General features: G+C 48.2%; 1 protein-coding gene across 1 annotated transcript in view; it reads left to right on the top strand.

Annotated features, from left to right (window-relative positions):
- Positions 1 to 26,220, top strand: part of TRAPPC9 (trafficking protein particle complex 9) — a 697,716-nt gene that overhangs the window by 438,341 nt on the left and 233,155 nt on the right. Inside the window, exon 21 of the mRNA XM_026454561.1 lies at positions 8,438 to 8,548. Coding sequence (XP_026310346.1) covers positions 8,438 to 8,548 — 111 coding nt within the window. The remainder of the gene's footprint in view (positions 1 to 8,437; positions 8,549 to 26,220) is intronic.

Below are 26,220 nucleotides of genomic sequence, written 5' to 3'. Positions count from 1 at the left end.
CATTGTCTCCCCTGTGTAGGATGCCTTGTCTCCTCTGTGTAGGATGCATCGTCTCCTCTGTGTAGGATGCGTTGTTCCCCTGTGCAGGATGCATTATTTGCTCTGGCAGCTTTCCAGGTGGCTTCTGTTCTTTAGCTTTCTGCAGTTTGATTATGTTTCTAGGCAAGAATTAAAAAAAAAAAAAAAGGTTTTGGGCCTGGCATGGTGGCTCACACCCGTAATCCCAGCACTTTGGGAGGCCGAGGCAGTTGGATCACCTGAGGTCAGCCATTGAAGAGCAGCCTGGCCAACGTGGCAAAAACCCGTCTCTACTAAAAATACCATAAAAAACATTTAGCCGGGTGTGGTGACATGTATCTGTAATCCCAGCTACTCAGGAGGCTGAGGCAGGAGAATTGCTTGAAACCAGAGGCAGAGGTTGCAGTGAGCCGAGATCACGCCGTTGCACTCCAACCTGGGTGACAGAGCGAGACTCTGTCTCAAAAGCAAACAAACAAACAAAATAACAACAGCAACAAAAGCAAAAACCTTTTTGGGTTCTGAGTCTGTTTATATTGTTTGCCAAATTTTTTTGGGGGTGTGGCCATTATTTATGTAAAAATGGCACGTTATTTTCTTCTTTGCTTCTTAGTCTCCTGTGACATGATTTTTAGAGGTTTTGTTGTCCTTTAAGAGTGTTTTTTTTTTTTTCCCCCTGTTTTTTTCCCCTGTTGTTTCCATTGGATGATTTGTTAATCTGTCTTCATATTGACTTGTTTAATTCCTTTGTGGTCCCAAAAACACGTTGTGTGATTTTCATTTTACAGTTGTTAGAGTCCCCCTCCCTGACCCATGGTCTTAGAATGTGATTGTTGGTAATATTGCGTGTACACTTGGGTAGTGAATATCCTGCTGCTTTTGGGTGGAATGTTCTCTCAGTGTTAGTGAGGTCTGGGTGGTCAATGGTAATTTTGTTTATCTTATATTCTTTCTGATTTTATGTGTACTTGTCCTCTCAGTTACTAAGATAATTCACCATCTGGTGAATTTTTCTTTTTTTTCTTTTCTTTCTTTCTTTTTTATTTTATTTTGTTTGCTTAAGTTTTTCTGGTTCTTTTTTATATCTTCTTTTTTTTTGCTGAGCTTTTCCATCTTTTCACTTGTTTCAAGTATGGTCACTTCTTGGAATGCATTTAAAGTCTCTTTCTAATAAGACAGTCATCTTGAAGTTATTGTCTGTTATTTGCTTTTTCCTTGTGACTTGATATTTTTCCGTATTCTTTCTGTGTTGAGTTATTTTAGATCGTATTCTGGACATCTTGACTGTAATATTGGGAGCCATTGGGGTCTTGTTTGAATACTGAGGAAAGTGTTGGTACTTTTTTTTTTTTTAAAGCAGTGTACCTTTTGCAGGCTGTGCTGTAGTTCCAGTTTCAAAGCGTTTGTGATGCTCCTTGGATCAGCCTCATGTGAGTTCCTGTCAGCATTCTTGCCTGGGGAACGGTTATCAAAGCCCATGGTTTGCTCTTGAGGATCTGATTCTCTCAAGCTCAGCTCCCTGGTGAGCTTAGGAGGTCATGCATGGCTTTATTTGCTCTCTGAATCATTCTCCTTTCTGAAATATTCCCAAGGTACTGGGGACTCCTGTCCCTATGTGCCTGCTACAAAGCCAGGATGAGAGCCGCCCCTTCTGTGTGTCTACATGGAGGACCGACTGTCCAGAGGCACAGAGAAGGAAATCAGAGTGATGCAAACTGGCCCCATGGTTTTGGGACCTCAGCTATTTGGGTCAGTGAGGTGGTTTGTATCAGGGAAGTGTGTGGCCTGTCCCGCCAAGACTGCTCTGGTGTCATTATCTCCTGTGGTTTGCTTTGAGGCTGGGCTAGGAGAAAAGGGGAAAAAAAAAAGGAAAAGACTCAAGCATTCTCCTATTTTCTGTGGCCCTTCATAGTGCCTTTTCCCATTTGTCAGACACAGGAAGAGAGGCTGCCCTTGGAGCTCTGTCTGGCTGTACCCAGGGCATGCCTCTGGACTCCATGCTGCCTTTCAGTTGAGGCCAGGTGGTACTGGGGAGAGATGCAGCTCACTGCCAGTTCAGAATAACTTGTTTCTGGCTCCTACTGTGATCCACCTTCTAACATTTATTTTTTGTCTTCGTCTTCAGCTCAGTGCATTCTATCTATGATTTATAGTTTTGCCTTCAGTGGGAGAGACAGGGTAGATTGTGCTTACTCCATCTTTTCCAGAGTTGGAACTCACCTTTTTTTTTTTTTTAACACAAACCAATTCATGTCACTCATCTGCTTAAAACTCTCAAAATAGCTTCCCATTATGCTTGGAATGAAATATGAGTATTTCCCCATGACCTTTCCTCTGTTTTTACTCCTACACCCCTCTCTGCTTGTTCTGTTCGTTGATCACACTGTGCCTTACGATTGCATTAACTGCTCATTCTCTCTGGAAAGCTATCCTCCAAGACCATCGCATGATTGCTTTCTTGTCGTTGGATTCCTAACTGAGACATCATTTCTTCAGAGAGGCTCTTGTTTGCCATCAAATCTGAAGTCATTTTAAAACATCTTTGTTAATGTTGTCAAGAGATTCACTTAATTTTAAAAAAATATTTGTGTCATACATGTCTTCTGCCCTGCCTCATGTAGTAGCCCACTTTTAGACTAGCTATTGTCGTGGCAACCAAATTTATGCAGGTGTCACCTGACAGCACCTTATCTTAGCGGTGCTGAGCGTCTCTTGCTTTCTGGAATATTCTAACTGCCTTCTCCGAGGCTGTAGGTTTGGGTGGCCATGGGTAGTTTCTCTGCACAATGCTTGGATGAAGTGTGAGAGAATTGACCCCTCTGGGAGAAAGCTTGACTAGTGAGGGAAAGACTTGGGAGAGCAATTATTTCCTCTTCTGTGCCTCAGGCACACAGTGTGAAGCACAGTCCCCTCGGCTCCACAGAAGGATGATGATTGAGCCCCAGCTGCCTACAAGGCCGCCAGCTCAGTGACGCATAGCAACGTGCCCTCTGTCATCGCCTTTTCCTCTGCTGCACCACTCTGCCCACTCTACCTGCTTCCTGGCATCCCTTCCCTAAGCACTAGCTCTGTGCAAACCCTTTTTCTCAGGCTCTACTTTCTGGGGGGATTCCAGGCTAACACAGTATTCTAAGTGACTTTAAAAGTAACTTTTTATAAGACATTTCAAGTAAAAGAAACATAAATAAAGGTCTAGGAGGTATCAATTTATCTACCATACAGACTCATCCATTTTTAATATTTCACTATATTTGCTTTTATGTTTTTAATTTAAAGAAATAAAAATATGCTGCTAAAGCTCTGTATATTCTTCCACACTGTCTCTTGTTCTCTTAGCATGAATGACCACTCTTAAATTTGATGTTTATAGACAATATCAAGTATTTTAAAACATATTTTAAAAATTTGATGTACATATATTGTATGATATCTTCTGCAACTTATTTACCCAGCAGTTTTAACTTGAACTTTGTAGTGGGGCATATAGTTCTTTTAAATTCATTGTCACCTCTGCATAGGTTTCCATCATATAAGTCGACCATTGCATGTCTGCACCTACTCCCCAGTTGATGTGCACTTAGTTAAAAGCAGTTCTTTACTTTTATAAACAATGTTACATTGAACACTTTTGAATGTGCCCTTTTGCCAAACTCTGTGTTGATCCAAGATAGGCAGCTACAAATGGAATTGTCAGGTCAAACTTTTTCTCTCTGAAGGAGTTGTGCCAATTTGTATCCCTACCATCAGTGACAAGAATTCCCTTATTTCCTATTGATCTATATCTTGACCAACACTTGGTACTGGGACATTTTAAAAATATTTCCAATAGGTTGGGTGAGAAACAATACTTTTGGGTTTATTTCCATTTCTCTAACTACTAGTTGGATTGAACTTCTGTTTTTGTTTATTGGTCATTGGGTTTCCCCTACTTTAAATTGTTGGTTCTTGTCCTTTGCTTGATTTTCTATTGGATCATTTCTTTCTTATTGATTTATAGGAGTTCTGTATAAATTGACAATTCTAATCCTTAGTCAATTTAATGTGTTGCAAATGCCTGTGAAAATATATTTGCAACACATTAAAAATGAAGCTTGTCTTTGCTTTGATTTTTGATGTTTTTCATTGTATCAAAATTCTTAATTTTAATGCAGCCAAACATTTTATTCTTTTCCCTTATATTTTATATGTATTGTAACTCATTTGAGAAATCTTTCTTTTTTCCAAGGTCATGAACTGTTCATCTTTATTTTTTCTAAAGATTTTTAAATATTGTTTTTGTCTATTTAGCTATTCATTCTGTTTGGAATTTATTTTTATATATGATGTGAGGTAGGGATCTAATTTTCTGTCTACCTTCTTAATCATTTTTCCCAGCACTATATGATGAATCTTGTCCTAATTAATCAACACCACTAATACAATCATCTCTCCAGTTTCCTTATATTCATGGGTCTGCTTTGTGGCTATCTTTTCTTTCACTAATGTATTTCTCTGTCACTGCCCCAAGTGCCACTGTCTTCATGATTACAGCTTTATAACAATTCCTGACATCTAGTAGGCCAGATTCCTTCCAGAAACCTCCCACATCATTGTTTTAACAAAATTCTGCTGGGATTTTTCTTATTGAGTTGCACTGAGTTTATAGAAATTTGGAAAGAGATAACTTCTTTAAAAATATTAAGTCTTTCCATCTTTGAACATAACGTGGGTTGAAGCATCCCAAAACTTGAAATGCTCCAAAATTCAAAACTTTTTGAGCACTGACATGATGCTCGAAGGAAATGTTCATTGGAGTGTTTTGCATCTCAGATTTTTGGATTTGGGATGCTCACTTCATGAGTATAATTCAAGTATTCAGAAATCTAAAAAAACCAAAATTTGAAACACATCTGTTCCACACATTTCAGATAAGGGATACTCAGCCTGTACATCTCTACACTTATTTTTCTTCGTTAATATTGTTCCATGAATTTATAATTTTTTAACGTAAAAATCATGCATATATTTTGTTAGATTTATTTCTACCTGCATTGTGGACTGTGTTGCTATTATAAATGTATTTTCTCAAAAAGTTTGTATTGTAATTTAGTTGATGTCTAGGACTGGTATTGATTGTATATCTTAATCTTTTATTCAACAATCTTTTTCAACTTTTTTTATAATTTTATAAAAAATGATAGCAAATTTTATTTTTTAAAACAACCTCGTCAGTCCTGCCTTTTTCCCTCACAAGAGTATAATAGCCACGAATGTAGGGATCTTGTCTTTCTCATTCAATTCCTCAGGAGGTATTTGTATTTGTCGGATGAAATAATTAATAAAATATCCAATTTGGGGCTGAGGAAACAGTGTCCACTCACTGTTATCAAAGTGGTTTTATTAATACATAACTGCTCTCTCTGCTGAAAAAGGACTTCTTTTTTTCACCTGGCAGCCTGGTCTCCCACACTCAACCTGACTCCAGATTCCCAAAATAACTGGGCCCCTCCATGCTGCCGGGGCTTTTTTCCCTTGTCTCTTCCAAGCCAGGCAAATGTGTCTGTCCCCTTCAGAGACTCGCCCTGGTCTCAGCTCTTCCGGGAAGCTTTCTTGGATTTTCCCATACTTCAGATAGATGTGTCCAGAAAGTAAACAAACAAACCCAAAAAGCGAACAAGAATTAAGGTAAACCATATGCTCAGAGCATCAGCCTTAAAACCAAGCATCCAAAGCCATATGGAAAGGTACATAGAATAAATGACATTATGATGGCACAAACCGCTGCTGCAGTCTGGGAAAGGAAACTTATGAATAACAGATAGGAAGCCAAGCTCCACCAATACATCATCATGTCAACAATTAGTAGGAATAGAAACACTAGATCCAGACGCCCCCACACTCAGACAGTGAGTCAGAAAAAAGAAGAGCAAGAGGACAGAAACGCATTGTGTATCGATGTTGCTCATTCCTGTGCCGTTTCCTAAGCACTCTATTCTATGAGTGAAAACAAAATATATTTGAACCTTTTATTCCAGGCTTTTAAAAAATCACTTCAATTTTCCTCCTCTGATAAATGTTTTACGAGTTCCCTTTTCTGATGAAAGATTTTGCTGTGATTAAAGATTTCATGAAGTTATGACAACAGAGGAATAGATCTTCATTCTCGGAAGCTCATTTTTCTGTGAGCTGAGCGAAGAGGCCTCTTGTAGGCAGCTGTCAGAGCTAATGAATGTTTTCCAAGCGCCAAACCTCTGGGGAAGACAGCCCCACCCAGAAAACTCAGACTCAACTGATGGGAGCTGTCATCTCAAGGTGTGCGGCACCCTGTTGACGCTGTGCTACATGTTATAAATGGTGACATGCGGCCAGGTGCCGTGGCTCACACCTGTAATCCCAACACTTTGGGAGGCCAAGGCGGGCAGATCACCTGAGGTTAGGAGTTTGAGACCAGCCTGGCCATGATGGTGAAGCCCTGTCTCTACTAAAAATATAAAAATTACCAGGGCATGGTGGCGGGCACCTGTAATCCCAGTTACTCAGGAGGCTGAGGCAGGATAATTGCTTGAGCCCAGGAGGTGAAGGTTGCAGTGAGCCGAGATCGTGCCACTGCACTGCAGCCTGGGTGACAAGAGTGAGACTCTGTCAAAAAAAAAAAAAAAGAAAAAGAAATGGTGACATGCTGCCACTTTCCCCCGAGAGCAGGTCATACGCCCATGTTCTGAAACATTGATATTTCACAGATGCCCTGTGTCCTTTTGACAAAGTCATACTTGTGTGTGCATGCGTGCGCATGTGTGTGAGAGTGTATATGTGTGTGCGTGAATTTCTGGGCCTGTCACTGCACCCCCTGTGCCTCACTTTCCCTCTCTGGGAATTGCCGAGGACGTGTGTGGCTTTGGAATGAATAGAGGTCCACGTCTATCGGGAAAAGCTAAGGGTTTCGAGCTCTGCATCCAGGGCCTCAGGCATCACAGCAGCATGCCTGTCCTCTCCTGAGCCTCCGTCTCCAGTGCAGATGGGGCTCCACGGACTACCCCCAAGGCTGTTGTGATGAAGTCACAGGCGATTGTCCCTTTCCTTTGACCAGACTTTCCTTTAACAGCCAGCGAAGCCTTGCCTCCTACTTGGAGAAATACATTTGAGAATTCAAATGCCCTTCGGAAGGCCATGTTTTGAAGTCACACTAGGCTAATAATGACCCAGAGCACAGATCTTTTTCTCTTAGTTTTCTCCCCCCATGAAAACTGTTTACCCTGCTCTTCCAAGAATAATGACCTCTGTTCATTTGCTGTCATCTCTGTCTGTCCTGTCGTGGGTGCAGCCGTCCACTGAGCTCAGCAGACATTTATTGATGACCTGTTATGTGCTGACTGTGATACTTGGTGTCTGAGATACCGTATGAGTTTTCGGCAAGTATTCAACTGTAACGTTAACCTATCAGATGATGACGGACACAGACGGCGTGTGTGGGGCTGGATTTTTCCACTTTGCACATGGAGCTCACACAGCTAGAGGGAGGCTGGCAGTGCAGGGCTGCCACGACCACTCAAGGATGTGGCTCTCAAGCACCCCCGACCCTGCTCGTCCATCCACAGCCTGTGGTTTTTGTCCTTAGTGTCCCTGATGGTTACTGAGCTTCTGGGCATCCTGCTTGCTTCTAGGGAGGAAGGAAGGGGAATGAGGAAGGTGGAAGGGTAAAAGCCTTCTCCCAGGGCATCGTGTTTGTATTTGGGAAGGAAAGTCTCTAGCGGCCTGTGCCTTACTGGCTAGAACTTCACCACATGGACCAGTCCTTGCAAGGAACAGTGGGAACTTGAGCATTTTACTTGTCACCTCTAGAGGAGAGGAAACAAAGGAGTAGAGGCTTCAGAGGGTGGTGAATAACCCCCTAGCGTCTGCCCCAGTTCTAGAGGTGCCCGCATGGGAGAAGCTCACACTGGGTGTGCACACACACACAAGCAGGACACGCATCGCCACGCTTTGGGGCCCAGTGTGGAACCTGGTAACTGAGGATGCTGACTTGGACACAGCACCCTTGAATGGCACTGTATGCCTGCGTTTCTCCGCAGATGACCAGACTTTAGAGTCAGGGATGATCAGACTTTAGAGTCAGGTGTTCCAGTCGTCAGTGTATGTTGAGGTGTGGAGAATTCAGGTTACCTTCCCAAGGCCACTTGGTTGGTAAAAAGCATGGCTGGGCTGTGAGCACATGTCCCCAGGACCCCGGGCCCAAGGAGAACCTGATGCCGACACCCAATCCTTAGAGTTCACACTCGTGTTCAGAACCAGTCTCTGTAATCCTCTGAGCCCAGGAGCACTTGGCATTTCGATATACTTTGCCCCTCTAAAGTTGCGGGAAATCTTTGGCGAGGAGAAAAAGGAAAAGTCACTCCTCTTTGGCTGTCAGAAGATTCTGAATTTTCTTTTGTCTTTAACACAGTACCCGGCAGTGTCACCTGCTCCTGGACGTCTTCAACTCCACCGAGCATGAGCTGACCATCAGCACCAGGAGTAGCGAGGCGCTCATCCTGCATGCCGGCGAGTGCCAGCGGTAAGTGCCCCATGGCCCCTTGTGCCGCCGCAGGCCACCCTCTGCCTTCACCACCCTGCTTGGGAGGGTGTGGAGCTAATCCACTCTGGGTCCTGAGAGGATGGGCAGTTTGTCTCACTTTCAGAGATATCATAGTGGTTATTCAAGTTTGGTGGGAGAATCTGGAGTGGTTTTAAATTAGAGCTAAGGGCAAAGTAGGTAAAGCCGGCTGGCGTCTGAGGAAGTAACAACATGTGCTTTCGGAGCCCGCATTTGAGGACCCGGCAGCATCTGGGCATCTTTGCTGTTAAATTCTTAAGAAAGTAGTATCTGGGCGGGGTGTGGTGGCTCATGCCTGTAATCCTAGCACTTTGGGAGGCCGAGGCAGGTGGACCACCTGAGATCAGGAGTTTGAGACCAGCCTGGCCAACATGGTGAAACCCCATCTCTACTAAAAATACAAAAACTACCCAGGTGTGGTGGCACATGCCTGTAATCTCAGCTACTCGGGAGGCTGAGGCAGGAGACTCACTTGAACCCGGGAGGTGGAGGTTGCAGTGAGCCGAGATTCATCATACCACTGCACTCCAGCCTGGGCGACAGAGCGAGACTCCGTCTCAAAAAAAAAAAAAAAAAAAAGGTGGTATCTGGAAATATTTGGCATCAGTTTGGGAACTGCATGTCAGCATCACTAGGGATTCCTTTGAGGAATTAATGCTACAGAAAGACAGGCCAGGCTCAGACCTTCAGGAGGGGAGCACAGTCACTCAAACCCAGCCTCTGGAGGGCAAAGAGAGGTGGCACTACCAAATGCTGCCAGGGTCAGCCTCAGGAGACCCCTGGACCAGCAGAGGTGAGTGAAGGCTGATGCAGAAGTGAGAGCTGGTCAGGAGCGAAGCCAGGGCCGCCAGGGCATGTCTGGAGGCTGGTGGAGCTCAGTGACTCCGGGGTGATGCGGTCCTTCCATGGTGGAGCCCCTCCATGGGCCCCTGACCCGCTCCCCGCTCAGCCTCCCTCCATGCTAAGAAGCTGTGCCTCCGAGCCCAGCCTGGGTTCTAGGGACATCCACTTACAGATGGAATTGTAGATGGAATAATATTTTTATTTTTAATTGCTCAAGATTTCAAACATACAGAAAATAACTTTGAGCCTGGCATACCCACATCCTAGATTTTGCTTTTTTTTTTTGTTTTGCCCCATATCTTTCTCTCTCTCTCTCTGCCTCTTTCATTTGTTTTAAGGAAATAAAATGTTTTTTTAAATGGCAACATTAACATTATCAATCAGTGGTGGAATATAAGTCCAAACCACGATGGGACAGCATGACACACTCATCAGGATGGTTAAAGACAGCACCAAATGTTGGTGAGGGTGTGAAGCAACTGGAACTCTCGTGCCTTGTGGATGGGGATAGAAAATAGTGCAGCTGCTTTGGAAAAAGGTCTGGGGCTATCCTATAAAATTAAACATACACTTACCCTTTGCCCAGCTATTTCAACCCTAGTTATTTATTGAAGGATAATATAAAACATTTGGTCACAAGAAGACCTATACAACAGTGTTCCTAGCCAGAAAACAGAGGCCAGGTGTCCATTACAGGAGAACAGATAAACAAATGGTGGTGTTTTCTTACAAACGGAACAGTACTCTGCAACAAAAATGAAGGAATTACTCATACACAGAACAGCACAGGCAACTCTCAGGAACAGGATGCTGGGTGAAAGGAGCCTTACCCGAAGTGCGTATGCCACGTGATCCCATTGATGTGAAATGCTGTAGGTTGCTGGCAAAAGTAATTGCGGCTTTTGCCATTATTTTTAATGGTGAAAACAACCATTACTTTTACACCAACCTATAGAACAAGCAGAACCAGTTTATGATGGAAAAACTCAGAACATTGGTTTCCTCTGGAGAGATTGGAACAGGGTTTGATCGGGAAAGGGCATAAGAGTAATTTTCTGGTGACGGTCATGTTGTACATATCAATAGGGTTTTGACTTACACACGTGTATTTGTTAAAACTCAGCAAATAATCACTTGAGATTTGTACATTTCATGATGTATCAGCTTTATATCAGAAGAAAAAACTAAACCAGTGTTGAGCTCTGTTAATGATATGCACACTGGAGGGTTTGAGGTCAGGGCATGATATCTACAATAGTCTTTGAGTTCTATAAAATATCTGACAGATTAATAGATGGGCAGATGAATACATTAGGTGCTAATACAAATATAGTATAATGTTAACAGTAGCGTCTCTTAATGGGCATATGGGATATTCAGTGTAAATTTTTTTCACCTTATATTTGAAATTCTTTAGAAGAAAGTGTTGGGAAAAATAAAAGTAAAAATAGCTAAACTCTTCTCTTCTGCCCACCTCATCCCATCTTCTTTTCTCTTTCCTTCCTCTTCAGGGTAATTTCTTTCTTAGAGGTGATAGTATCATTGCACATCCATGTTTTACTACTTTATTGTACATACATGTATCTCCAACCAAACATTATTTTGAGAGTTTTTTTGTTTTCTTTTGTTTTTGATACAGAATCTCACTGTGTCACCCAGGCGGGAGTGCAGTGGCACAATCTCGGCTCATTGCAACCTCCACTTCCTGGGTTCAATTGATTCTCCTGCCTCAGCCTCCTGAGTAGCTGGGATTACAGGCGCCTGCCACCACACCCAGCTAATTTTTGTGTTTTTAGTAGAGATGGGGTTTCACTATGTTGATCAGGCTGGTCTTGAACTCCTGACCTTGTGATCTGCCTGCCTCGGCCTCCCAAAGTGCTGGAATTATAGGCAAGAACCACTGGGCCTGGCCGAGAGTTTTTTTTTTTTTTTTAATGATATAAGTGGTTCCATATCATATATGTCCTTTTAAAACTTTAAAAATTAGCATTATTCTTTGGAGCTAAATATAAATCTGGTTCTTTCATTTGAGCTGCTATTAATATTTCATTGTGTAAATATGCCACTTTATTCATTTCCATGCTAATGCACTCACTGTGAGGTGGCTTCCAGGGTATTCATATTTAATGTGATTATTGTTAATGACAAGCATGAATGTCAAGCCAGGCCCTGCAACCTTGTAGCAGGTCCTGCTTGGGCTGCTGGAAGCTAGAGATTCAATGACTTGGGGGGTATTTATGGCCTGCCTTTGAGAGGTGCCATAGAACCCTCCTTCCCAAGATCCGTTGGACAGGACTTGTCACTTGGGTGTGGGTATGCGCGTGGGGCCGGTGTACGCTTCTGTGTGTATGAGCTGTGAGGGCTGTGCCTGGATGCTGCGGCACCTCAGGTTCCTAAGGATGAGGACAGGTGCCTTCAGGGAGCACCGATGCGTCCCCTGGGGTCTACGCCTTTGGCAGTGCTGGGTCCAGTGCGGCTGCATAGAGAACTGTCGGCCCTCGGACTACTCTTTCTTGTCTAAATGCCTTGATGTAGTCCAAGATCCCAGAGAACATAAATCTGGTCTTCTTATGACACTTTTAAAGAAATTATAAATTGCTAAGCTTGTCCTGTATAGTAAGCTTGACTCATTCTTGGCAATGCAAGGCTGATGACATTAACAGTCCCAGCTGCAAATAATCACAATTTAGTCTTGTGCTTCAGGCTTTTTTGTTATTAAGTTTTTGCTTAAATTCTCATTTCTGAATGCTTCTAACTCGCTTATTCTTTTATTTATTCATAAAATATTCATTCAATAAATATTGATACTTCAGGAATTTGCTGTGTGGTAAGCCCCGCATCAGGCTTTAGGCGTGCCAAGGAGAATAAATAAGGGCCACTTCTCGCTGGGGAGTGGCAATGCGCTGGGACAAGTGTCTCACCCAGCCAGAGCAGCTGCCTTTTTCTGCCTGACAAGGGCATCTTGCTGTCCCAGGCCGGCTGGGAGCGGTGGGTGAACTAGAGGTCGTGAGGTTACGTTTGTCTAGGGAGTCATCATAGGTGCTCCCCCCGCTGTGCCCACTGCTGTAGACACCCATGAATCCCTGTGACTGCCCCGAGTGCCTGTTTGGGAGGCTCGAGCCCTGGGCCCTAGAATGCATGATTCCCTTCCCCTCCCTTTCCCAAACCTCTCTCAGTGCCTCACCAGCCTCCTGGGGGTCAGATGCACACTCAGCCTCCGTGGAGGGGTTGTGCGGAGCAGTGCAGGTGGAGGAAGGGAAACGGTTGTACCTTACTTCGCAACGCCGGGCAGCACCTTACAGACCTCAGACCTGGTCCCTGTCCATCCAGGCTTTGTCTCTTGAGTACCCAGTGCCTTCCCAGAGTCCTGAGCTAAACCCTTCTCCTGGCTCTTCCCTTCCCCTACGAGGAGGCACCATTGCCACCCCCCAGGCTGTGCTAAACCTAAAGAAGCTTCCTCTGCCAGTGTTTTGCCCTCTGGAGTGGGGAGGGCATGGACTCTGCCTGGAGGTGCGGACAGTAGTGGGGCTGAGACTCCAGCTTAATCTCTATCAGCGGGAGCGGCAAGCTGTGCTCTCACTGCTACCTGAGAGGGAGGCAGGTGCACAGAACTTTCCTCTGTAGATAGCACAGCCTCCTCTTAAAGAAAGAGCCAGGTTCCTGGAATTAACATGGCTTTGATGCTGCCGTTTGCAGAACTGGCATTCAAAGGTGGCCTGCAATCTAAGAGAGAGACCAACCCCAGTTAGATAATTGTGGTGCCTGCTGCCTCTCCTCCCTCCTAGTAGGAAGGGGTGATCTCATCTCACCCAGTGCAAAAGCTATGGATAGAAATGTGTCCCCAACAGCACGAGGAGGAGCAACATGCTTCCTGGGGGAAGAGAGGATGGAAATAGTATTTACTGAGCACTTCCCATATGAAGTCACATTCAGTCCTCATAATATTCTCATGTGGGAAGAGTGTCCTCATTTTATAGATAAGCAGACTGAGTGGCTGATCAAAGCCACTTTGTGGAAGCCCGTCTGTGTGACGTCCAGGCTCTGCCCTGTTGCTGCACACACCAAGGGGGATGATGAGGGGGGATGATGCTGGAGCCAAGCTTGGGATGGTGTGAGAGAGGCCAGGGCAGGGACAACATTCTGTTTATTTCCCACATTCTGCTCTGTGCAGCCTTTGGTAAGTTGGGTTCAGGATTGTAAAGTCCAGCTTCAACCAGCTGAAGAAAGGGTGAGGTGGAGAAGCAAACTGGGCCTTTGATGTCCAGGGTGTTGATTTGTTAATTCACCAAGTATTTCCTATGTATCTCCCAGGTGCCAGGCCCTGCTGGGAGTGAAGCTGCTGAGTACGTGTGGTGCTGCTTGTGTTTTCACTACACTTACATTTAGGTGTGGAAGAAAAGCACACAGACAGGCAATTGTTATACAGTGTGAGGAGAATGCAAAGCACGTAGGAAGGTACCCAACCCAGACTGGGGGTCCAAGGAAGGTGGCTAGGTGGGCTTCCTGGAGGAGGCGATGAGAATATGGAAATGCTGAGCTGCTGTAACAAAATACCGTAGACTGGGTGGCTTATAAACAACCGAAAATTATTTCTCATGGTTCTGGAGACTGCAGGTTCAAGATCAAGATGCTGGGCAGATTCTGTGGGTGGTGAGGGCCCCTTTCCTGCTTCATAGATGGAGGCTTCTCACTGTGTCCTCACATGGTGGGAGGGGCAAAGGGTTTTTCTCAAACTTCCTTTAGAAGAACACTGATCCTAATCACGTGGACTCCATCTTCATGAGCTGATCACCTCCCAGAAGCCCTGTCCTTTAATGTAATCACCGTGGAGGGTAGGAGTTCAGCATGTAGATTTTGTGGGGCATAAACATTCATTTACAGCACGATCTGACGAGTAAGCAGGAGGTGACCAGGGCCATTGTGCCAGGGAGAGCAGGGCAGGCAGGGGGAGCAGCATGGTGGAGGTGGGTGTGGTGGGGTAGGAAGCATGAAAGAGGTGTTCATAGACTGTGAATGTTAGAGTTTTTAGAAATTAGCAGTGCCGGCCGGGCGCGGTGGCTCAAGCCTGTAATCCCAGCACTTTGGGAGGCCGAGACGGGCGGATCACGAGGTCAGGAGTTCGAGACCATCCTGGCTAACACGGTGAAACCCCGTCTCTACTAAAAAATACAAAAAGCTAGCCGGGCGAGGTGGCTGGCGCCTGTAGTCCCAGCTACTCGGGAGGCTGAGGCAGGAGAATGGCGTAAACCCGGGAGGCGGAGCTTGTAGTGAGCTGAGATCCGGCCACTGCACTCCAGCCTGAGCGACAGAGCGAGACTCCGTCTCAAAAAAAAAAAAAGAAAAAGAAAAAGAAATTAGCAGTGCCACTCTTATCATATTTCTTAGCGAGATCTTGTTAGTCTCATATTTTACAATGGAATATTGAAGCGATTGGATATAGAAAGTACTTTTCCACCTTCCTGATCTCTCCTTTAAAAGGTCCTTTGGAAATTAGTGACTCATCCCTGAGCTTGTGTGTTTCCGTGTCATGTGCGACGCATCCGTTCTGTAATTAAGGACCATTAGTTAACCTTGCGTTTGCCAGATGTGATTTGTGATGCTTGGTGCCTGGTGATTCTGTTTCCTGGGCCCCTGCCGTTAGTCATGACATTCAGAGCCCTGTTCCCAGTCGAGCAGCTCATCTGTATTGACTTGCATTTCTACCCCAGGGCAGTGTTGGAAAAGACGCCGCTTTCACAGGCAGTTCTACAGGGAGTGGGCTTGGCACTCATTTTTCCCTATGAGTAAAAGAGGTCGAGACCCACCAGGGGCATGCAGTCAGCTGGAGCTGGAACTGGGCTGCTGCACACCAGCCACCTGTTCTCCACTGCCCGCCTTTCTGCGGGAGTTGCCCGCAGTTCCCTGAGCTGCGTCCCCAGAATCGGCTTTCCCTCCTCATCCAGTTTACACGCACAACCGGAAACAGTGGATGTCTCTCCTTAGTGAAACCACATGAGCTGTCCTAGGAAAGTACAGTGTTGGCAGCCCAGCACATTTACTGGAAAAATAAGATATGATAATTATTGTGGTTTTTTTTTTTTTTTTTGCTTAATTATCAAACCATTGAAATTAAATTTCATGACAACCCTCATGTATGCATAAACCTCTTTATAATGTATGGTAATAGATGTTATCTCATTACATGCTTTGAGATGCCCGGCTCTGCTCCCCCTCCCTCGCTGCAGGGACACTGCATTTAGAGGGTGCCACAGACCTGGCACCGAAGCACCCACACGCTGTGGCTGCTGGGGAGATTGACCGCCGGGAGGATCTGAGTGGCCAGCTCTGGCTGTGTCTTGCTAGAGCACCCATGTGGATCATGGCATGGCTTTGCTGCGACAGGGGCAGGAAAGAGCTCCATAGGCAATGGCCAATGTGGGGGCTCCAGAACTTCTCCTCGAGGATGCTTTGAGGAGGTGGTTTCTGAACAACCCCATCTCCTGGGGGTTATGTGGGGGCTGCACATTCCTGTTTATCCCAGCCCAGAGCAGCCCCCAAGTCAAGTATCTCGCTCCTCCTCTCGCCTGTCTCTAACTTTCTGTTTCTTGTTTAATTCCTTCAAACATTCCAAAGAACCTTGTGAATCATCAAAGTGATGCTTAATCGTGTGCAGCCCAGTCTTCTTGCAGGTTGTTATTGAAGCTTATTTATACTGTGTTGGCATTGCTCATCCCTCTGTGTTCCTTCTGCAGTCTGAGTTACAGATGAGTTTCTGTGTGGATTTTCTTTGTACTTTGTTTTTCAGTCTGAAAGGAAATGAGGAGAGTCCCTCAGAAACGTAATTTCTAGAAACAAGGAGAAAGCATCCTGATGTGCCCTCATCCCTTCAGCTGATGTGAGGAGATGGAGGCCCGAGGTCTGTTAGGGAGCCCGTGGCAGAGGCCTGCTGGAGCCCGGGCTCTGGAGCCCCTGGCCAGAGCTGTCTCTGCAACCCCCAATGGCTCCACTAATGAGCAGTTTTTACAGTTTTCCTGATACAAACCCAGATGGCTCTGGGATCAATAGGGGCCTCCCAGTGATTAATAGGCAGAGGGAAGGAACGTTCGCATTCAGCCTGGAGAAGCAATTTGATTCGAGAAATTCAATACTGGGGAAGATGCAGTAGTTTGCTGACTCAGATGACAAGAGAAATTCTTCTCTTTTTGTGAGAAAAGAAAAATAAGATGACTTGATTGGCTTTCCACACACCACGCGCCTCTTTGTTCCTCAGAAACCTTCGACAGGAGGTTTTCCTTCTGGGTCTTTATCTCTTTTGTCTGTGGGTGGCTTCTGTGGTGGGGACATGTCTGGAGCCTTTCCTAGTGCGTGGGAGATCGGGGGCGTGTGGCTCCTCCCACACCCGCCCTGTCTGCAGACCTGTTCCCAGCTGTCCACTTGCTGGGCAGAGATGAACATGCACGGGCTGCAGCCACGCGGAGCCCTCTGTAGCCTCAACTCTGTCCCGAGCTGGCTTCGCTGGCCTGGGCAGGGCCTCACTGTGCACCAAGTGCTCTTCATAAAGTAGGAATCGAATTCATGCCCAGCAGGTTGATCTAAAGAGCAGCGTTAGAGGCCATGCCTGATGCATGACTGGTGCCCAGCCATTGGTGATGGTGCTGTTACCTCCTGGTGCCCCTTTGTTACAGTGATAATTTCAAAGCTGTCCCCCTCCAGATTGCACGGCCGGAGCGCGTCATGGCTCGTGTGCAGGGCAGGCATTCCGAGGCTTTTGTTTCCTTCTTGTGGAGGTAACTGGATCCAATTTCTGCTCAAGTAGTTGGTTGTTATTTGGGGCCCCATTTGCCTGGATTCTCACTGGCACTGAGAGTGGAGGCAGAGAAAGTTCTCCCGGCATTGGTCAGGAGTGAGGAGCCGCCCGGTTACTGAACAGAGAAGATTCACTATGGAGAACTGTGTCCGAGGTGTGATGTTGGTAGCTGGGCCCCGGGCAGGCAGAGGACGACACTGAGGTGTGCCAGTTATGGGGCGGCTGCAGGGAGGAGTGTGGTCCCTCGGGGTTGGCATCTCATTAGAGAAGTTTCAGGGGTCATGGAGCTGCCACAGCCCTTTGAGAAGGGGGCACCTGGGGTCTTGGAAGTGAGGTGCGATGTCACTGGGGGGCACCTGCAGGAGTTGTAGACAGAAAACACTCGAGGGGCAAGGGGAGGCCCAGGGAGAGCGCAGATTGCTTCCTCCCTCTGCGTCCTGAGGCTTCCTGCCAGCACCCACGGGCACAGCGGGAATGTGGTCTGCAGAGTCTCATCCCCATACCCCAGGCTGGCAGAGAGGAGTCAGCATGCGTCACTTGCACACTGGCCACAACTCTTCTTTCCTTCAAGCCCCACTTCAGGTCAGCTCTGTCCTGGGTCCCCCTGGCCGTGCTATGAGGGGCGCTGTCCTGCCCTCTGGATACCATCGGTCTCTCGGTCCCCTGGCTTGGCTGTGAGGGGCGCTGTCCTGTCCTCCCCGACTCTGGGTCTCTCGGTCCCCCGGCCTTGCTGTGAGGGGCGCTGTCCTGCCCTCCCCGACGCCGTGGGTCTCTCGGATGGGTTTTGTTGTTTTCCACGTCAGATTCTCCCTCTTGCTGGACTAGAGGTTTGTAGACTTTGCTGTGTATTGTCCTCACTAGGGGGTCTTTACTAAAGAGGAGTGCCTGCCCCTCCCCTCACCCACCAGCATCCCGACTGGACTGGCTGGGTGCAGCCTGGGCATTGGGATATTTAATCTGCTGTGGTGCCGACTGTGCGCCCGAGCGCGGGAGCCATGACACCAGGGTGGAGCCGTCTGAGAGCAGCACCCGTGTCCGTTCGTGTCCAACCTTCCCACCACCGTGGTCCTCCATCCGGCATGTGCTGGGCTACGGACTTTTGGCTGGTGAGTGGGCGGGTGAGTTGGAAGCTCCTTGGCAGCATCCGGCCAGTGCTCCCTCCTTCCTGGGCCAGGTGGTCCCGCTGGAGCCTTCACTCCCAGGTTCTCACCCGCTACCCTGTTCTTAAGCCAAGCCTGGCCCAGCAGGAGGTTTTTTCAGAGGGACAGGGTGGTGTCAACCTACAGGTCACCAGGAAGAGATACCAAGTCCTGACACCTGATACCTGACACCTTGGTATCAGGTAATTCTCTGTAGTGCTTGCATTCCTGTCAGACCTGACCCTCACGCCTCCGCACCTGGCCTGCCCTCAACTGGCGCCCCAGTTGTCTGCGGGCAGGAATTCTTCACTCCCCTCCTGGGGATGGGGCCGCCGAGCCCACAGACACACCTCGCCCGTGAAGCCCACCCAGAAGTCTCCGTCCCTCTATTAAGAAAGCGACTCAGGTTATCTGTGCGAACAAACCAGAGTGCTTGGACAGAGCAGAGATGCATTGCGATCCCAGCTCCACTGGTTCTCTGGAACCTCCGCCTGCCTTCAACCTCTCATCTGTCCAGTGCGAAGTGAGAATCCCAGCCACGCCCGCCTCAGGCCTGGGCAACTTCCGTGAAGGTGCCCGAGTGAAAGGGCATTGCAGAGCGTAGCCTGGCACAGACACAGCCATCGCCGTGCGTTCTTTCACTTCACGACTTTATTATGGAGATTTCACACACACACAGAAGGCGCCGTCTTCGGATAGTGACCCCACATGCTTGTCGCCTGCCTTCAACAAGCAGCAGTTCTTGGTGGATTGCCCTGTCTGTTATCCCCACCTGTTTCCCCATTTCCTCTAATATTTGGAAGCAAATCCAATAAATCATATTATTTCATCTGTAAACATTTTCATATTTAATGCTGTAACTCTTTTAAATATCACAGTACTTTATTATGCTTTAAAATTAACAATAAATAATTCCTCATTATCGACAAGTACCTAGCCAGTGTTTAAATTTCCAGTTGTCTCAGTGACCTATTTCCTAACATTGGTTTGCATCAGAATTCAAGAAACGGCTATGTCTCCATCCATGTTTAATGTGCAGGTTGACTGTTCACCTCTTTTAACTCTTGGACATTTTGCATTTTATTAACAAGGCACCACAGTGGGGGGTTCTGCTGGTTGCGTGCCTGTGGTCATTTTAAACTTGTTCTTCAGCCAGGCGCTGTGGCTCACACCTGTCATCCCAGCACTTTGGGAGGCCAAGGTGGGAGGATCCCTTGAAGCCAGGAGTTCGAGACCAGCCTGGCCAACAAGGTGAAACCCCATCTCTCCTAAAAATACACAACAAAACAAACCTTGTTTTTGGTCTTCTTTCTCTTTTTTTATATTTCTAATTAAATTAGGAGTAGGAGGCCGGGTGCGGTGACTCACGCCCATAATCCCAGCACTTTAGGAGGCCAAGGCAGGTGGATCACCTAAGGTCAGGAGTTCGAGACCAGCCTGGCCAACATGGTGAAACTCCGTTTCTACTAAAGATACAAAATTAGCCGGGCGTGGTGGCACACACCTATTACAGGTGTGTAATAGATGTTCGGGAGGCTGAGGCAGGGGAATTGCTTGAACCCAGGAGGCAGAGGCTACAGTGAGCAGAGATTGCGCCACTGCACTCCAGCCTGGGCAACAGAGTGAGACTCTATCTCAAAAATGAATGAATGAATGAATGAATGAATGAATGGGGAGGAGTGAGGCTTGATCATATTCAGCATTTTTTTCCGAAGCTACTTCATGGATACTGTTGTGAATCTCCATCGGCAGGTACTGAGTGTTTATGAGTTCGGTGATGGAGCCGTTTCATTTGATGGTGTTCTCTTACCCAGCCCTGTCCGGCACAGACCGTTACACCTGTTCCTGGCACATTCAAGCCCTCTCATCCCCAGGAAAGCCTTCACTCTTCTCCTTCATGGCTCAAAACAAAATATGAAAGTGCTTTACTGCCTGAGGTTTGGAAGTGATCAGGTGAAGGCGTGAAGACATTTCCTGTGTGTTTTCGGGCCAGAATTGTCTTACTCATCAGATAATCCAGACCCAGTAGCTGCCTAGGGAGAGAAATTGGGCCAGCATTGGCCTTGCTCCCGGGGCCCAGAAGGATTGGAAACTTCCAGAGACTTCTGGCAGCTCACCAGTTTGTCTTGGGGACCCTGTGTCTCCCCCCACAGCTCCCTCACACTGCTCCTCTCAGAGAAGCAGAAGTGAACGGGCCTCATCCTGCCTTCCAGGGGCCTGTGATAAGTGACTCTGGTGCCAGTATCCCCGCAGAGGATGAAGGGCGCTGGGATGGCAGCTGAGTCCTCCCTGCAGGCCTCTGCAAGTCTGCTTCCTGTACGTCTTGGCCTGTGGCTTCTCCCCGTGGTTTTCATTTACCTCCCTGAGGGCTGATGGGAGCATTTTCTTAGCTGCTTATAAGCCGTACGCAGATCCCATGTGGTCAGGCACCTGAGCCTTTAGCACCCTTTTTAAAACCAGGTTTGTAGCCACCTTATTATTGAGTCAGAGTTCCTTGTGCATTGTGGTTACAAGCCCTTTGTCAAATGCCTGGTTTGGAGATACTTTTCCCAGTCTGTGATTTGTCTTTTTCTTAGTGGTGAGAGAAGTTGTAAGTGCCGATGAAGTACAATTTATCAATTTTTAAAAATAGGATGTACCTTTGGTGTCATAAACCTCTGCGTAATCCATGGTCACAGATATTTTCTCCTATGTTGTTTTTAGAAGTTGTATAGTTTTCAATCTTACATTTATGTCCATAATCCTTTTGAGCTAATTATTTTTTGTGTCGGGTGTGAGGTAAAAGCTTTTTTTGTGTTGCATATGGATATCCAGTTGTTCCAGCATGGGGTGTTAAAAAAGACTGTCCTTTCTCCATTGGATGGCTTTAGTACCTTTGTCTAAAATCAGTTGACCATAAACGTGAGGGTTATTTTCTAAAGACACTTATTAGAAGAGAGAGCAGCTGATGGGGATGTCAGCGGATGGGCTGACAGGTGACATGAGGAGAGGAGGGACGTTGGCAGAGCCTGAGCAGCTTGAGTGGGGTGAAGAAGGGAGGGAGATGGTGACCCGTGGCCTGGGCTCTGATGCTCGGTGCTAATGTAGGAGTGTGGGGGTGGTGAGGGGTCAACTTGGCTGGGCCAAATCCTAGAGGACCTTGGCTGCCAGGTTGAGGGAAATGGATCTTTGTATTTTTTAATGAGGGATTTGTAGGTTTTGAAGAGGATGCCTTTGCCTTGATCTCTGTCTTTTGGGGTTTCTCTGTTTTCACCTGTAGCATAAATGACCACTCACTGCTGGCTTGAAAGCCTCCTGTCAGAGCCGTGTTCTCAAAGTGTGGACCCAGGCCAGCAGCAACACCGTCACCTGGGAATGTGCTAGAAATGCAAATTCTCAGCCCACGCCAGGCTTTCTGTGGGGCAAGGCCCAGCGATCTGTAGTTTAAGAGGCCTCCAGGTGCTCTGCTGTTCAGGGAAGTCATAGAACCTGTGTGCTAGAGAAATGCGGAGGCCAGCGATCCCGGTGGACCACGTAGTTGCCACTGTCTCAGGCGCTGCCCAGAAGCCGTGCTTGTGTCTGGAGCGCCGGACCACGCGGTGGCCACGGTCTCAGGTGCTGCCCAGAGGCCGTGCTTGTGTCTGGAGCGCCGGACCGCGCTGTTGCCACGGTCTCAGGTGCTGCCCAGAGGCCGTGCTTGTGTCTGGAGCCTCATTCACATGCAGTTTGGTGGAAAGTCTCATCTAGGGCAGTCCTTGTTTTCATTGGCCTCTAGTGAAAGTTGCCAGACCTTGGTCCTAGGTCCACTCGGAATCACCGCTCTCCCTTCTTGGTGGTGCTTTGCGGCGTGGAGAGTGAGCTGGAGAGGCAGTCTGGAGACAAGGATGGGCTCTGATTCTGACAGGGGGTGCAGTGATGGGGGAGCCCTTTGAATCGGGTGCGGCTGATCTAGGTCTGCTGATGGGAAGGAGAGCAGGCAGCCCCAGGGATGGCCTGTGGGAGGTGCCCTCAGCAGAGCTACAGCCCTTGGGAAAGTGGGCGGAGCGGGAGAGGCAGCTGGAGGCTGCCGGGTAGAGTGGAAGACCGTGGAAACCTGGGCCCAGCCTCCACATGAGCTGGCCTTCCATGAGCCTCGTGTCCACGTCTGTAAAATGGAGCATTGTAGGAGCTGAGAAGGAGCATGAACAGCGCAAACACAGCAGGGCCAGCACAGTGGGCAGCCTGGGATGTGCCTCACCTCCCTTTTCTACGGTGATGCTTTAGTGGGCCCAGGACCCTGGCCCTAGCTAGCTGAATGTCATGGAAAAAACCTTGACCTCAAGCCAACCTGGGTTGAGTAACTTCATTTTCTTAACTTCTGTGAGTTTTAGTTTCCATATCTGCACAATTAGGACTGTTGTAACTACCCCCACCCCCAGGTTGCCAGGGGGTTGTAATGAGGTCACGTGGATGTTTTCGTGGTGGGCACTTAACGTAATCAGTGGTGGGGTCTTCTCTGCCGAAGCTGCAGCTGCTGAATCGGGGAGGTGTTGGGTTAGCTCAAGAAGAACCCGTCACATGGCGGAGGCTCATCCCCGGAATTCCTGCCCTTCCTGGGAGACTGTGCATCCACGCTCTGAGATTCTACTAGCTTTCCATTTTCCGTTGTGTTGTCTGTAACTTGTTCTCATAGAAGCGCACAGTTTTCTCCTGAGTACCGCTACATGAGCCTGCCGGGTGAGCTGTGAATTCAGCCTCTTATTATCTCCGATTCCCCATCCATCTTTCAACCATGGCAGGCCCAGGAGAGAAGCCTGGGTCTGAGTAATCTCAAACTCCCTTCCTCACCGCCTCTCCCCGACCAGTACCCAGTGTGGCCTGGAGGCCTGGGCGGCGGGGATGGGGGGACCATGGAGCCAGCAGGCCACACTCTCGCTAAGCTCCTGCTGCTTTCTTTGACACTCTGCCGTTGGTCTCCTGCCATTTGTCCTAATGGATCATTTCTTCCTCCCAGCTGGCCCACAGGGTGTGTGGGGAGGTTCGCAGGGACTCGAGAGGGATGGAAGTGGCTTGAAGGGCCTGGTGCGTGTCTCTACATCCAGGGGTGGGTCTGTGGAGAAGTTCCCTGGGGTGGTTTTGGGGCCTGGCACTCACCTCGGCCTCCTCCACAGCCTCCCAGAGGGTCCTGGAGACTAGCAAATTCCTGGACAAGGAGCACGTGGGGAAGGAAAACCTTTCTCGGTACCGCCTTTGACTCTGCCCTGGTGCCGCTCAGTGTGGTTTCACCCGTGCCTTCCAGGGTCAGCGCCAATGACTCCAGGCCAGAAACTACTTTTGTTCATTCATCATTTTCCAATTTCACAGAAATTTCTCAGTGACTTTTCTTCCCTTTACTATTCCCTCTTCTCTTAGCAGTGTAACATTTCAACCTTTTCAGACATCATCAGTTTGCCCCCCGTCCAGGTCAGGTCTTGGTAGGAAGGTGGACTTGTAAGCCCTGGCTTGTGTGACCCTCACGGTCACTGTGAGAGCACGCTGAGGCGGGTGGGTGCCACGGCCCTGTGATTTTCATCCAGGACTGTAGATTTTTGAGAATGAGGGGCAGACAGTGAACACAGATCTTGCAGGGATGGCAGGCCTAAACCTGGGCTGTCCAGGAGCTGTGGCACATGGCCACCCTGCCGCTGGGGTGACACAGTGCGGGACCTGACCCCTCCAAGGCTCCCCCATCCTAGACCTTTCCTCTTGGACGATGCCTCAAAGCTCAGTTTGCACTGGGTCCATCTCTGTTCACGTGACAAGGACTTGCTAAATGTTTGTCTATGCAGGGCCGCAATAACTGGCACGGACTTTTTCTTATGGTAGAAACATTTGCCATAAAAAAAGGGTGGCTTTTAAATTCCACCTGCGTTCTAGTTGTTGAAGCCATTTCTTCCTCCTCCCCCTAGTCCATGGGGTAGCTGGGGACAGGAACGAGAACGCGGTCGTCCCTTCTGAGTCAGCGGCGGGAGGAGAGGAGCTGCTGGGCTTCAGCCGAGCCCCTGGACAAGGGGAGCCTGAGGCCGGGTCTGGGGTAGAGTATCAGCTGTGGGGAACTGGAACTCTGACCTTCTTCTTCCCCATCTGCCTCATCTATAAACATTTTGGCAATGGGGGAAAAAAGATGTATTTATTTTGCATCCTCCATGTTTTAGGGAAGTTCCTTGGGGTCTAAGTTATCATTCTTTCTGTGACCCCAGGGCTCCAGCCTCAGATGCTGAGGCTTAGTTGGGGTACAGATAAAACACACTTTGGCCACGGCATCTGTGATTTGTGTTGCTCTGGGCCGAGTCGTGGCCAGGGCTGTGGTGTCTGGGGCCCAGGTTGTGTCTTGTGTGAGTTGTACGTGGTCTGGGGAGTCCAAAACCTTGAGCTTTTGGGGCCCTGTGCCCTTTTTCCAAGTAGCCTGTCAGAGGGAATGGGGTTCTGTGGCGCAGCCTCCCCGGAGAGGCACATTTGCAAGGTTACAGAGGTACTCTGTGTTTTCCTGCACTCCTGGGTAGAGCCTCCTGAAATGCGGTTATTTTCATCATCTTAATTTCAGTCTATTCCTGCGAGAAAACTCTGGTAAAAACAAGTATCACATATTGTTGTTCTGTACAGAAGCACCTCCCGGTTAAGTTTGGGATTCACCCCTCCTCAGAGTTGGGCCACGGGCATTTTATAAGCTGAGAGAGTCAAAGGTATTTGTTTCCTTCAATGCATTTTGCTCAGTTCTCCCTGAAGCTTTGGTGGTGGAGTGAGGGCATGGGTATGGGGTGGTATTAGGGTGTGTTCTTTATACTGAAAATTTAAAATATGTAACTAGGGCCGGGCATGGTGGCTCACGCCTGTAATCCCAGCACTTCAGGAAGCCAAGACAGGCGGATGACTTGAGGTCAGGAATTTGAGACCAGCCTGGCCAACATGGTGAAACCCCCATCTCTACTAAAAATACAAAAAAAATTAGGTGGACGTGATGGCGCACGCCTGTAGTCCCAGCAACTTGAGAGGCTGAAGCAGGAGAATCGCTTGAACCCAGGAGGTGGACTTTGCAGTGAGCCGTCACTGCACTCCAGCCTGGGTGACAGAGCGAGACTCCGTCTCAACAACAACAAAAAAACATGGTGTGTGTGTGTGTGTGTGTATCTGGACTTTAGCATTCATTCTTGCCATTGATTCCTCATATTAAATGCATGTCATCTTGCCAGGAGTGCTGGTGAAACAGCTGAGTACAAGGCATGGCTCTTTGTGCAGAGAGCACTGGGCTCACGGGGATAGAGCACCCGCCTCTGCAGAGTGTGAAGGCGGGGGCAGGCCCAGAGACTGCTGAGGAGGGGCTTATCCTCCAGCCAGCCTGGGTGCAGGTGTGGGGACAGCTTTTTGGTGGAAGAGGCCTCAGAGGAGATTTACGGGCCGGGAGGAGCTGGGCAGGCAGAGGGCAGTTGGGTGGGGGTTGCTTACCAGTGAGGACTGCCTGTGCCAGACCAGGAGGTTGGGGACAGGGGAGCACCCTGGGTTCCCGAGGCTGAGGCTGTTCAGGGTGGGAGTGAGGGCAGAGAGGAGAGTCCAGGGTGAGGCTGGAGGGGCAGCGGGGTCCATGAGCCAAGGTCGAAGTCAGGTCTCTTGTGAAGGTGAGGAATGGTCATGAGAAGGCAGGAGAGTGTGCCATCAGATTGGCCTTTTGGGAAGTGCCTGGAAGGGGTGAGTGACGACTGGTGGGAGCCTGGGTGCTGAGATCAGGGTGGGTTGCAGTGGCTGGGCCTGGGGGTGCCATTTGGTGTGGAGAGAAGAAGTGGATTCCGGGATGTGTGGGTAGGAAGAGAATTTGGCAGGGTTTAGGGGTGTGGGGTATGGAGAAGGACGGGTGTGGGGTATGGAGAAGGACG

Source organism: Piliocolobus tephrosceles, chromosome 7 (assembly GCF_002776525.5).
Source record: "Piliocolobus tephrosceles isolate RC106 chromosome 7, ASM277652v3, whole genome shotgun sequence".
NCBI classification, from domain to species: domain Eukaryota; kingdom Metazoa; phylum Chordata; class Mammalia; order Primates; family Cercopithecidae; genus Piliocolobus; species Piliocolobus tephrosceles.
This window is presented reverse-complemented; position numbering and strand designations above follow the sequence as displayed.